Raw genomic sequence first — 14666 nt, forward strand, 5'->3', positions numbered from 1 at the left:
ATTTGATAGAAAGAATCTGAACGAATGCGATTATCAAGATTTAATTAATTATAATCTAGCTAAGTTTTAATCCTATTCATAAATGATATACAATATTTAGATTTATCATTAAATATCTAAGTTTCAATATAACGATAAAATCTAACGTTTCAAATCTAATAAATATTATAAAATGTTTTCTTCTGGAAATATTTAGTCAAGTTGTAAACCTATTTTAAAATGAATTGAAAACGTTAAGTAGTTTTTTATAGATGAACCATTTTGTCTATCATTTAAATTCCTAAATAGTAATGTCCAATTTGAACCATTAACTTTTAAAAAATATTTAAAAAAATCAGAACGAAGCAAAAATTATATTTAAAACCCAAAAAGTTGAGGGTCCGGTATTCGCACACTCGCTAGCTTCGGTACCTCACGATAGTGAGGTACCGACAGCTAGTATAGTAAATTATTTTAGTGTATCGTAATTTACAATTTAAGCGTTGTAAATATGGTAAGACATGTGTATCATCGATCCATTGAGGAGCTTGAGGACCTAGTACACTTGAGCATGTTTCTTTGATCTCGTTGCCAAATAATGAGGGTAAATCGCAACATTAAATGAGTTTAGGATATGAAATGCACCTTATTTTATTAACTAAAATCAATTACATGATTTTCAGTATTTTTAAAAAAACTATAAAATCGACCATAATTTATATAAAAAAATAACGTATAAATCGATTTATCTTATTTTTACGGCAACATATATAGAAAACACATCAGCCATCGCTTCTAAATTACGTTTGATTTAGATTTTTTTAATTGAACACCTGATAAGTTTTTCATCTTTTTTGACAAATCCATTACTAATACTAATACTCGAAGGAACAATGAAACATATTGAATTTAGAATTTATGTAAAAATTTAAGTGACGTATATAACACAAATTACAATAATGACATGTGTTACTTACATCCGGTGCAGCTCAATTCGTCACTTCCATCTTCACAGTCATCAACTCCGTCACAGAATTTGCTAGCTGGGTAGCAAGTTCTGTGAGTAGAGCACATCAGTTGGCCCTCATCGCAGGACTGCAATAATGAAAAATAAAAAAAATAAAATTTGACTTATAGATCTTAGTTAATATAATTCAATTCGATTTCCCTGCTGCTATTCATTTTTTGCATGAACGCTTTCAATCACAATATTGCGATCATCTTCAGCTGCTGAATCGAATGGAATGTTTCTTCTTTTCGTCGTAACAATCTTAGTCCATCTTTACAAAAATCGACTGGCTCCCGATGTTGCATACACATTGTTCTTCCAAATATATGAGGATTGACTGCAAAATTGTGGTCCAATCGATTTTTGCAACGATGGACTAGAATTGTTGCAACGAAAAGAAGAAACAAATAGTAGCTAAATATAATCTATCGTGGTAATTAGTAATTAAGTATAATCTAACGTATCTATTTAATGAAAATATTAGGTAATGTTTTCAGTAAATAACTATAGGTTTAATATATTTTATTATGTTTCTTCTGAAATTCCTAGTATACGTCAAAATCTAAAATATTTAGAACCATAATACGGAAAATTTATTACCAGCTACTATTTACACGATCGGAAAAAAAGGATACGACACTAAAGGCAGTTTGAAAGTTTGTTTGTTTAAGGTACTAAGAGAGTTTTGTGTATCATTACTTACCGAGCAGTTTTCTTCATCTTCGCCGCTGCTGCAGTCTTGTCGATTATCGCATCTCTTTGATTCATCGAGGCACCTTCCGTCGCAAAATAGTTGATCACAATCTAAACAAAAGTAAGGAAAAAAAGTTAAATACCATACAGTTACTGATTTATCTTTAATCGGTTTGATTTTATAAATGATCATCAGTTGCTACAATAGGGAGCGATATTTTTTCAACTTCTCTTACGAAACTGTGAGATTTAAAATTGTGAATTTGTGAATTGTTTCTTAATCATTGGTTTTATTTAAACTAAGATATGATTTTAAATCTAGTTGATTTCCCAAAACCTGCATATTCTTCCTATATCTATAATCTAGTAATACGCAGAACTACGTCAATGATTCTGATATCGTAGCAAGAATAACTATACCTGGTGGGTTAACTGAGACTTGGCAATTTGGAGGTTCATCAGAGCCGTCTCTGCAATCCGGAGTGCCATCGCAATAAATCGATTCAGGAATGCATTCCGAGGAAGTACAGCGCCACTCATCCGTTTGGCAATCTAATAACAGTTTTTATATTATTAATTATAATTTATAAGAAATCCGATACATAAGATAGTTTGCATTAGTCTGATTAGTTTGCTAGGAAAATATTTATAGTTTTAAACCATCAAATTAAACTACACTATTCTCAGCTAATATTCAACCTTTTATTGGTCCATTGTGCGATGTGTGACAAATTATATTGTCTTAAAAAATACACTTTTCATCGCACCTCATATTTATATAAACTCTTGTTATAAGATTAAATATTTTTTTAGTAAATTACATTTACATTTATTAGTTTAAAAAAGAAAATTAAAAAGATAAAATAAGACTAATATAGTAAAAAAACCATAAGTTTAATTAGGGTAAAATAAAAAAAAAATACTATTTATAACTAATGGCTGCTCAAAATTAAATTTATGCCTCTAAATCAAGATGTGCTTAGGCATTTATGTTTATACTTAAATTTAAGATTGTTTTTATTGTAGTTATCGATTCTGGAGATTAGGTATGATTGTGGAAATGTTATTTTATTGTTAGTATTAAGAATTTTCTATGATTTTTTTAAGGTTAGTATAAAAAGGTGTATTATATATTATTTTTATTGCTTTCTTTTGAATGACTTGAAGTTTAGAAAAAAATGATTATGGTGCAATGACATCAGTCTGTACTAAATACAATATACATCGTCATTACCAGATTAAGCACTCGAAAATATCATAAAAGTTAAAAAGTTTAAAACGGATTATTTTATCACAGCGCATTTTACGCAAAAATAAAATCAGCATAGCTAAATTAGCTACTTGTAGTGAATTAATACCACGTGTATGATTTATAAGATACTCAAGGGCTTTATATTTAGATAATTAATAGTTTTTTTTATATACAGCATCAATAATTATTTACTGTTTTCGTAATTAAATCGTAGTTAATTTTGTAGTTAGGTTAAAGTGCATAACAAAATTCATAACGGCAATATTTTGGATTTCATTCTAACCGCACGAACTATCTCCATTTGTTACATTTGTTATTTTATTAGACATTTTAAATGATTTAGAACTGTGTGATTATTAACATATAACTTTTGTGAAAGCTTCAAGCTCAACGCCTTCAGTTGTTCATAGTCAACTGAAGAAAGAAGACTACGATATTCTTTATTTTTAGAACATCCTGTACGATTCTTAATCGCGTTTAATCCAATAGCATTTTTTTAGTTTACGAGCAGTTACACGAAAATAGTAAATAAAAAATAAATAAAACGAAGAAAACTAACCACAATTATATTCATCAGAGCCATCTTCACAATCTGGATTATTGTTACAGACATCACTAAACAAAATACACTCTCCACTATCGCAGTGATATTGGTCACTCGGACATGCTAATTGTTATAAAAATTAAAATAAAAAAAAAAACAAAAAAATTAGTAACAAACAAAAAAAATATTTTAAATTAAAAAACAATACCTTGAGGAGGGCAATTCAATTCGTCAGATTCGTCTTCACAATCAGTTACATTGTTGCAGCGTTCATTAATAGATATACACGTTCCGGTGTAGCACCTGAAACAAAATGATAGTAATGAATATCATAAATAAATAAAATAAAGAAAAAAACATGGATGTGTTAGTAATGCGCTCGAGCTAGTGCATAATTTTAATCGCCTTATATCAACAATTAAAATTTCGCTTATTACAATTTAGTACCCAGCTTTTGGAATAGAAACAAAAAAAAAACATTTTTTTTTGTTTCTATTCCTGCTATTGAAATGGTCTGTACACTGTACCTGAATTCATCGTTGTCACATGTACAATCTCTCTCATCTACGCCATCATCGCAATCTCTAATTGAATCGCACACCTTAGAATTGTCAATGCACGTGCCATTGCCGCATCTAAATGGGCATCTATCGGGATTTACTGTAAAAATAAGTAGAAGACAATGTGTAAGATATGGATAAAAATATCAAAAATATTTTTTTAAGATATTTTGAATAATTTATAGTAATTCTCAAGAGAAGAAGCTTTTTTAAATTCAATTAATTGTTTTCATTGATCGGTTTATGATTATGATAATAATATAATGTCATTTTTAAATCATTTAGCAAATAAAGAACGTTATATATGATTTTGATTCAAAAATCTTTTTGTGTAAGTATTATTAAAAAGTAGTGATTGTTATTGGGTTATTTTTAATTTAATGTTTAAATATTAATTAAATTACACAATTCAAATTATATATTAATAATTAATTACAGATTACACGATTTTTTGAAATCGGTTAATCGGTTAACCGGTTAATTATACAATTCGATACATTAAAAAAATACAAATGTAATTATAATTAAAATTATATAATACGCAGCTGCTGAATTTTTTAATATTAAGATGCAAACATTTGATCGCAGCGCAATCGATGATTACACTGTACAACATTATATTTGCCGCAGGGATAAGATAACTCGTTTTTTTTTTATTTTTGAAAATTTTTGACGAAATTAATTGCTTTTAAATATTTAAAAATACATATAGATTTTATCTTATATGATAATTATGACTTTTAAAATAATATAAATTTTTAATTGTTGACGAGGAAAGTAACATATTGCATATTAATAAATTGTGTATGTACGAGCAAAGTCGTGCGAAGGAGGGGGGGGGGGAAAGGCAAAAGAAGCGACGATTTTGGGTGTCAAAATCAGAGGGCGCCTAAATCTTCATTATAAAATTAAGTTTTAAATATAAGCTTTAAGCTGGTAATAGAAAAATATATTGAAAGCTATAATAAACGCCATTTTTATTTTGCTGAAAATAATTTAATGTCATTTATAGCACTTTTTTTTAAGCTATTTATTTAATAAATAATTACCCAGAAATGCATTGCCATGTTGAAGCCGGAATAAAAATTAATAACTCTAAATGTCAGTGAGATGAGGAAAATTATTTTGAATGTAATTCATAAAGCAAAGTACATTATGCAAACAATATCTAGAGATTTTGAATGTTCTAGAGGACATTATACAAATGAGAAAAAAAATATAAAGCAACTAAAAGATATCAACTTTATATGCAGTTTCAACAGAAAAAAACCATAAATGTTTCTAAATTTAAAGAAATAGAATAATCACAAATAAAAAAGAAAAGTTTGACTTTTCAACAAAAAGGGTAGATCTAGCTCATTGGATGTATACTATATATTTAAGGAAGAAAGGAAATGATAATTTGCAAAGCCATGTGAATATAAAGCTTTTGTTAAATATGGCTACTTGAATAAGTTGAGTAATTCCATAATATATAAACAGACGTTGTAAGTAACACAAGAATCGAGCAACTAAACTGGATATTCGATAAACTTTAGAAGGTGTCACAAGATTTTGCATTTCTTACTGGTTTAAATATGATATCGCTTGATGAAACTGAGCTGAGTAGATATTCTAAATTTAAGTTAGTCAAAAACTACTTAAGATCTTCAATGGCTCAAGAACGATTGAGAAATGTGTGTATACCTTTCATTATAAACAATTTTTATACAAACAATAGGCGAGAAAACTAGATTTTTTACCATAGGTGGTTGTGAAAATTAAAAACATAATTATAACTTAGTTAAAATTAGTTCTGGAGTAAAAATAAGACGGTAATAAGGTGATTTTTCGGTTCTTAGTGACAAAAATACTGTGTATGATATTTTACTGAAGACGTAACAAGAGGCCCTCTAATGATAGAAATCTATATTTTATTATTTATTTATAGAAGTCTAAATGTTTGTGTCATATGTTTATACAAGGTCCAATATATAAATTGACATATGTGTCAGAAGCTGTATGCTTAATTTCAGTTTATTTTTTCTTGTCAATTTAATTGTATCCAAACAAAAACTAACGAAAGTTTATTAGTAATAATTCTTAGGTAGGGTTGGGAGATAAATTCAGACTTTGCCATGGGCGAATTATTTTCTTTGCACATCTCTCTGTATGAGTATCATATATAATTTCAAAAGTAGATTATCTATCATAACTACAAATAAATTTTAAATAAAAAAATATAAAATGGTAATTTTGCAACATGTCAGGCGTTAGTCCAACTCAACAACTACTAAGTAGTGGTACACGGTTAAACTAGTGACTGTATATTTTAAATCTGTATGATCTGCTAAGATTATTCTGATGTAAAAAGCCAAAAATTGACAAAATTTGAATGTCTTGTTTTGTTTTTATTTTATATCAAACAAATTTAATTATTGATTTATTTATTGTAAATCTTCTGTTGCCAATAGATGTCACTATGCACAATTGTATTTTAATTATCCATCACAGTATTTATGTGACAGTATTTATCATCTCCTAGACACGATAAAATTCATATGGAATACGAGCTCAGGTATTTCAGGTATAAGTCTATTGTGCTAGTTGTGTATTATTATTGGATATAATTACGTAAGCAGAATATTTACATATAAGATTTGTTGCAAACTTATTTAAAAAAATATTATATTTATATAGAAAGCAAATGTTATTTATGTAAATAATACATAAAAGTGATTTTTTCATGAAAATGTATTTAATCTTATTTAAAAAACATTATTATGACGTAATAAGGGAAACATAGCATGTACCTATAATATACATATATGTAACTATTATTATCAAATATAATTACAGCTATTTTTATACTAAAAAAATAATTTAAACTTACTATTGTCATATATATTTACTGTAGTAGTAGATTTTTAGGTGAACATTTAATTTTATCTTATTTAAAAAAAACATTATTATGATGTAGAAAGAAAACCACATATGTATTATAAATTAAATAACATATTTTTTTATAATTTATAATTAATTTAATGACGATATTTAATTAATTCAACGTATATATTTTTAGAGTTATCTTATATTTGTGTGCAAAAAATGTTGTACATTGTTATTGCTATTATTTATTTATGTATTTATTATTAGCGGCGTCACAGCCTTTTACAAAAAAATAAAATAAAACATATACATACATATACATATTATAAACAATATGCAATATCATATATTATAAAATTTAAATATCAATATATTGTAATTTTAACGCGAGAAGATTCGCAAAATTTAATTTATTTAAATAGTTTATTGGAGTTTTATAGTTTTTATTTTAAATTAATGAATTTTTTGCGAATATTCTATTAAATTTAGGATAAATAAATTGTTAAATAAGTTAAATACTCACAGCATGGTTCATCATATGGCACGCATTTTCCGTCATCACATCTCTGATATCCAGGACCACACGAGTCTATAAAAAAATCAGTCAAAATTAAAAAAAATAAAATAAATAAAATAAAAAAATATACGCATGCGTATATGCATATTTGCATGCGCATGTGAAATAGCATTTGTATGAAATATTTCTGTTAAAGGAAAACACTCACCAAAACAGTATCGTTCGTCAGAACGATCGGTAGGGCAGTCAATGTGACCATTACACCTTTTAGCGAGATCGATACAAGTACCATAATCGCACTGCCATTGATCAGGTGTGCACACTTGGAATTGTTAATTTTGATATTTTAATTTTTAAACAATTAAAAAATAAAATATGTACCAAAAATAAATCCATTCTTTGAACTTAAAAATATATTTTCATGCGATTTTCCATTCAAATGAGCAATAAGTTCAGACAATTGGCCCCAATTGTCAACGCATTAACACAAAAAACTCAGGTTTCATGCATTTTTTAAATTCAAAATTACATGCTATACATAGCAATTTTGTTTATAAATATAGGTAACATTATATTGATTGACCGTGCAGTACTATTATTTAAACAATAATGGATTTATTTCCGGTAGGGTTAGTATACTCGAGCGTTTTCAAAACTGTTACTAATATGTTTTCGTTGTTTTTTTACAATGCTCTACATATCTGTGCATATGTTACACAGGACCGGATTAAGATTTCGTAGATTGCTGGATTACAGGTTCTGTGAGGAGAAAATAAGTTTTAGAAAATAAAATCTGTATATGCATATCTGTGCATATGTATGTCACACAGGACTGGATTAAGATTTCGTAAATCGCTGGGTTACAGGTACTGTGGGAAGAAAATAAGTTCTAGAAAATAAAAGCTGTATATACATATCTGTGCATATGTATGTCCTACAAGACTGAATTAAGATTCCGTAGATCGCTGGGTTACAGGCACTATGAGAAATAAGTTCTAGAAAATAAAAGCTAAAAAAATATAATTAGTCACTAAAAATAAATGTTGGTCAGTATAATTCTGGAGCTAAAATAGGCAGCAGTTCCATTGTATCGTGTTTCACTGTAAGTTTCACAAATTAAAAAGTGTTTTTAGTAATCTCCTTAATCCGGCCCTGACGTTTCAACGCTATACGACTGATATGATTTGTAAATATGTAATATATCTGTAAGAGCCTAGACGGTTACGTGTTCTTTTATTACTATATTAAGTTGTCGAGTTATTTTACTTTTAAATACACGGTTAAATTAGCATTTAATTGATTTATCAATATAATAGTAGCATCATATTGTTTGTGTTATAATCTATTTTTAATATTAAATGGGACAATTTTAGTATTATATTTGTTGTAATTTATATTAGTCGATAATTGTCTAAAAAACACCGTTAAAAGCTATAATTTGAAACATAATATATTATAAAATTCGATTAGAAAAAGTGTTATGCGAATAAAATTTGACTGTAAATTATTATTAAATAATATATGTATTATCAAACCTAATTTTAAATAATATTTAATGTTTCCTTTTATCAATATTTAGTTAAATTGTAAGCGTATTTTTAATTAATTTAGAAGTAGTTTTCCATTGATGGAATCATAGTAACTAATAGTTAATGTAGTTTATGTAGTTCCAAATTTACGCAGTAACGCGGTAACGGTAAAAAATGCACTAGGAGCAGCGGTATACCTCACCCATTTATACTATAAAGCGTACGGTTCGGTGATTATTACGTGAACAAAAATTGCGCACAGGGAAAATTTCAAACAGCAAAAATTTTGATGCACATATATGTATATTTAAGAAAAAATAACATCTGTATGTATTATATATAAAATATCAAATATTTTACAATTATCATAGTATGAAATACTAATATTGCTTATAATGACATACATTTTTACTTATAAATAAATAAAAATATAAAACAGTTGGAATTTAAAGTAAAATATATTTGACAATCAAATAATCACCTATATTCAGAATTTTTGTTGTGTTCAATTTTCGTATGCGCAATTATCCGGCCACCATTAAAAAAATCAGAACGAATTAAAAATAACATTTAAAGTCCAAAAAGTTGGGAGTCTGAAATTTGCATATTCACAGCTAGGTATTATATGATATAAACTATTGTAGGTTGTTATTGTTAATTAAAAATAATTATAGAAAAAAATACGTTTTTTACATTCATTATAAATAGTATCTGATTTTTAAACTGTAGAGATTATAGCATATAAAAAAATTCAGTTAGAATTATTGCAGCATAATAATGGAACGACAAATTTGTTACAATTTCAAATATTATTAGCGACTTTAACCCTCTAAACGCGGAGCCTATCATATATTGGTCTCGTTATATCATATGTTTTTTAACATAACTAGTGTGACATTTTTTCGATTTTATATATTAATATTTGCGATAGAATAATTAAATATATTATATATACATATACATGTGTGTATGTTGTTATCATTTATAGTCGGCGATTCAAACATTCGTCTCATTTTATTTATATTACATTCAAAACAATTCGTTCATTAATTTATTTTGATCATATAGACCCTTAATATAACTGTGAAATTGTGTATTTTAACTATATTGCGCGTTAAAAAAGATTTTGCGGTGAAAGTCTAGTCGAATGAAATATCAGCTGCGCTTGGGCGATGCTCGCATCGAACGAGCATCGCGGCGAAGAGGTTAGTCTGTTAGAATAACTCTCGTATATTTGAGCCGAGAGTGATGAAATTTATAAAATGCTTTAATTGAATTAAATATAAAATAGGCATAAATTACATTTATAAATAAAAAAAATATATTTATCTTTAAAATATAAATATTTGGGGTTAGCTAACATAATTATGATTATGTCAGCAGTTTCTCTGGAAGAAGCAGAAATAATTTTGATTCATAAGAAGAATTGTCTTTTCAATATCAAATAAATTTAATATGAAATTTTTTTAAAGAACTTCTCAACATTTGCACTTTAATTGATTTTAACGCAAATCCTTTTCATGGTATACAAAATGCATCGTATAATGTTGATAATTATTTAGTGATACAAACTTGCGACTATTATTAGATGCTGACAATATTTCATTTAAATATTTATTTTGACCGAAACTCTTTTTATTGAAAACATTCCAGTAAATTATTTCAATGTAGTATTTATATTTTTTATTGTTTCTAGAACTCATTACAGATCGAAATAGTTTTGAAAACGCTGTTGTCTTATTTAATAAAAACGTAAAGTTGAGTCAAATTAAAAAATAAAAATAAAATAAAAAAATCTATATATATGAGCTGCGTTTAAGTGGTTAAAAAATATTAAATAAAACTTTTTTTTTTTAAATTTCAATTTGACATACAACAATCAGTCTCATCATTTGAGTCTTTTGGACAGTCAATATGTCCGTCACATCTGGTCAGTACTGATATGCAGCTACCATCGCCGCACATGAACTGTCCCTTAGATTGGCACATGTGCACACCTGACCAACTGACGTTGGTTACTGTCCACATTAACGCGTTCAAGTCCAGATAACAGTGCAAGCAGGAAAAAATCAAGCAAAAAACAAGTTTAGAAATGAAGGAAGAATGAGTTATATATTATGCTGTTTAGTTTTCATTGCATAAATATAAAAAATTACTCGGGCACTCCTCTTCGTCGGAGTAGTCTCCGCAGTCGTCGTTGTTATTGCAGCGTTCCTGATAATTGATACACCTTCGGTTTCGGCACATAAATTCATCGAGTTGGCAGCCTTTCAGTTTGAGGAATTGTATTTAAAAAAATATTAATATCATAAGAATCCTCCTCTCAAATGCGTTACTTACAATCACGTTCGTCTTCGCCTTGCGAGCAGTCGTTCCTTTGGTTGCATTTCAAGCTGAGGTCTATGCATATTCCATTATTGCATTTAAATTGATGTTCCTGGCACGTCACTGTAAAAATAATAATATTTAAATTAATAATTTTGTGCATCAAGATTAAGAAATTAATATAATAAGAACCAAATATACAACTTATGATCGTTACGTAAAAAGCCATTCTTATAAGAAAAGTATCAGACCACAACAGTCTGTTTTCGTTATGATAAAACCGCTATTTAATCATTAGATTAAATAAAACAACACATATTTACATATATATTGTGGGTCCTGCGTTTCTCAGCGTCGGCCTTGCGTACATTAGACACTTCATTTTTTCATAAAACATAATTATTGTAGGTAAAATTCATATTATTTTAGCCAATCAATATTAAAACCACAGATCAATAATTTTGTTGTAATTTTCATTCTGTTGATTTTTATATCTTTTTTTGTGCGAATATTCAATTTTTACTATTTACCTAATGTTTTTTAATTTGACATTATTTATAATGAATAATTTCTAGAAGAGGTGAACTACTTCTTTGACAGGTGGTCAAAATCTTCCGGAATTAAGTTATGAAAATCTGAGGTTTGAGACTTTTCACAGCAAAGCGACATAACAAAACTTGTCAAAGGCTTTTTCAAATTCACTTGAACTCTCGTACTGTTCAAAGAACTGCAATATAATCTTACAATCGAATTCTTTTCGCTGCACAGCGACACACGTCATGCCTGAGTTTGTACGCTAGACTTCTCCAGGTGCTCGAAGCTCACAGTGTCGACCCCTGACGGCGTATGTGAACTAAGGCAAGAATCCTTACTATGCAAAACATGACCAGTTCACTTTACGCGCTCTACAAAAATTCACGCGGCGAAGACGTGCGCTCTTAAACAGGATACAGGAGGTGGGCTTACGGCGCCCTCGAGTGCCGCAGCAAATCTCGCCAGCACTCCCCGGGAATTCCAGATTAGGGGCGTTCCGTAATCGCAGCCAAATACAAATATAACCCCGGCAGACACGTCAATGTCGCGTCTCTGAATATGCAAAAATACCCGGAACCCTCTATTTGCTCCACCGCGACGAATTGATCAAAACAAACAAGAAGTGTCAAAAGCTTTATCAATATACTTATGTGATTTTATTTTTTATTTTAATGGCCAGGGGAATAATGTACAGAGGTGTGATATTGTACAATAATATTCTTAGGACAATTTTAATTAAACATACAGTATTATATGTATGTTTAATTAAAATTTATATAGTGTAAAAATGAGCTATATTAGCTGAATAAATTAATAAAATAAATAAATTAATAAAACACAGACATTTCAATTTGTGAAACTGTTCTAAACAAAATGCTCAAAAATAATGTTCAATATTCAGAATTGACTGGTTGAAAAAATTATATTTTATAAAATGGAAACACTTTGTTTTAGATGATCGAAGAATTGATTTCATTCAAAAATAAATCGTTACTTTTCGTTAAAGATTTGAAAAAGGGATCATTGATTCATTTCGAATATCGCTAAAAAGGTAACGCTTTCCTTAGCACTTGTTATTTTAAGACAGTAATATTAAATATAAAGTAAGTTTTTATGCGAAGTTACCAAGAACTTTTTTGTCATACATTGCATTGAGCCAGTGGCGTAGCTAGAGTATGTGCCGCCCAGGGCGATCCTTAAAATTGCCGCCACCCCCCCATACAATTTTTGCAGGGTCATAAAATCAGCATTTCTTAAAATAATAAATTGGTTATTATTAGGCTATTGTTATTCGTGGATTTATATATGTTTTAGAGCATTCAGGGTTAAGAACTACACTAGACGATCCCATCGCGAATACGCCGCCCCCAAGCAAGTGCCGCCCGGGGCGGCCCGCCCCCTCCGCCTCACCATAGCTACGCCACTGCATTGAGCAAGTCTGTATGTTTTTGCAAACCTTTGTAAATGTTCTTATATTATTTAGAAAATCATGTATACATTTTTCTTGTATTTATATATATTTATTTTATAATTTCTTATTTTATTTACATAATGTCTAATTTGACACATTTTATATGCACACCAGTTTTATCTTAATGTAAAACTTATTTAATTGTTTTTTATTAATTTAACATAGCTCCATGTTTTTTAATTTTTTCTTCTACATAGCAATAATATTTTAATTATTTTATATTTATAAATATATATTGATGACTATTATTAACAAGATAATAATAATTTATATTTAATATTACGAATGTTTAGACATCGCATTATCGTCGACCCAAACTTAATTCTCTAGTAAAAACCTGCTCTGAACTGTTGCCTAAATCTTGAAAATATATTTTTGCACAAAAAAATGTCAATACGCACACCTGCGTTTGATTTGTTACACCTCGACAAATCACGCCACTTCGTGGGATGATGCATGAGACGTTCATAATTTTCGTCTCCGGCCAGAATCTGAGCCCATAATCTGACCGCAGATCCAAACACGTGACCCGTTGGAAAAGTTTATCCCGAAGAAGCCGAGAAGGTAACCATGACCACGTGCTTACCATTTGTCACGTCGTTAACTTTCCAAAAATTCTGCCTCGCGACAAGAATAATATTTATATACATATATATTCTCCCCCACGAAATATGGAAATGCTAACGCTTTGAAAAACCAACGAAACAGATTGCTTTCGGAGTGTGTTAAATTATCCTTTAACGAAATAATTGAGCTAAGAAAGGATGTGCGAGATCGCATCCCAATAAAAGGACAAAGCGCGATGCTATGTAGTAGCTTGTAGATTATTAAAGAAAGAAAATCCATAGTATAATGTTTAGCATACATATCTCCAAATAGTGATACAAATTAATTCTTGGAATTCATAAATAATATTTCAAAATGGAGTTCTGATAAAATTTTGGATACCGTTTTAATTAGAGGATTTTTATGTTTCAAAAATAGGATATATTTTTACCAATAGTAAAAAAGTACCATGTAAAGTGAAAACAACTCCTTTTATTTCATATATATTTATATAGAAAAACATGATGTAATTAATGTAAAAAATAATGAGGTTTTAAAGGAAAAAAGATTTTACTAAATTAAAAATAGAATTACAAAAATATAACTGGAATGTATTATAGATAACAATATTTATAAGAATATTGTGTATAGTAAAATAAAGTTAATATAATTTTAAAACAGAATATAGATTTAATCTAAGACCGTGGTTTAATGATGATGTTAAGAGAAAATATGAATTATGTAAAATATTTTAAATAATAAAAATATAATGAGTGGAATATAAAGTGTTAAATAAAAAACGGAAAACATAGCAATAATGTAGTAATATGGCAGTCAAA

At 28.4% G+C, this 14666-nt stretch overlaps 1 protein-coding gene across 4 annotated transcripts in view; it reads right to left on the bottom strand.

Moving 5' to 3' along the window:
• Window positions 1-14666, bottom strand: part of trol (terribly reduced optic lobes) — a 239422-nt gene that overhangs the window by 34718 nt on the left and 190038 nt on the right. For 3 of the 4 annotated variants that reach the window (XM_088188445.1, XM_088188447.1, XM_088188444.1), the window contains exons 8-16: window positions 11292-11399; window positions 11108-11218; window positions 7429-7494; window positions 4005-4137; window positions 3686-3780; window positions 3493-3600; window positions 2102-2233; window positions 1692-1792; window positions 957-1074 (exon numbers count right to left, since the gene is read on the bottom strand). In XM_088188445.1, the coding sequence (XP_088044571.1) occupies window positions 957-1074; window positions 1692-1792; window positions 2102-2233; window positions 3493-3600; window positions 3686-3780; window positions 4005-4137; window positions 7429-7494; window positions 11108-11218; window positions 11292-11399 (972 nt within the window). The remainder of the gene's footprint in view (window positions 1-956; window positions 1075-1691; window positions 1793-2101; window positions 2234-3492; window positions 3601-3685; window positions 3781-4004; window positions 4138-7428; window positions 7495-11107; window positions 11219-11291; window positions 11400-14666) is intronic. The other variant, XM_088188446.1, reaches the window with a different exon arrangement.

The sequence above is a fragment of the Plectrocnemia conspersa genome, unplaced genomic scaffold, assembly GCF_051122295.1.
Source record: "Plectrocnemia conspersa isolate PC_06_02 unplaced genomic scaffold, ASM5112229v1 ptg000006l, whole genome shotgun sequence".
Taxonomy (NCBI): Eukaryota; Metazoa; Arthropoda; class Insecta; order Trichoptera; family Polycentropodidae; genus Plectrocnemia; species Plectrocnemia conspersa.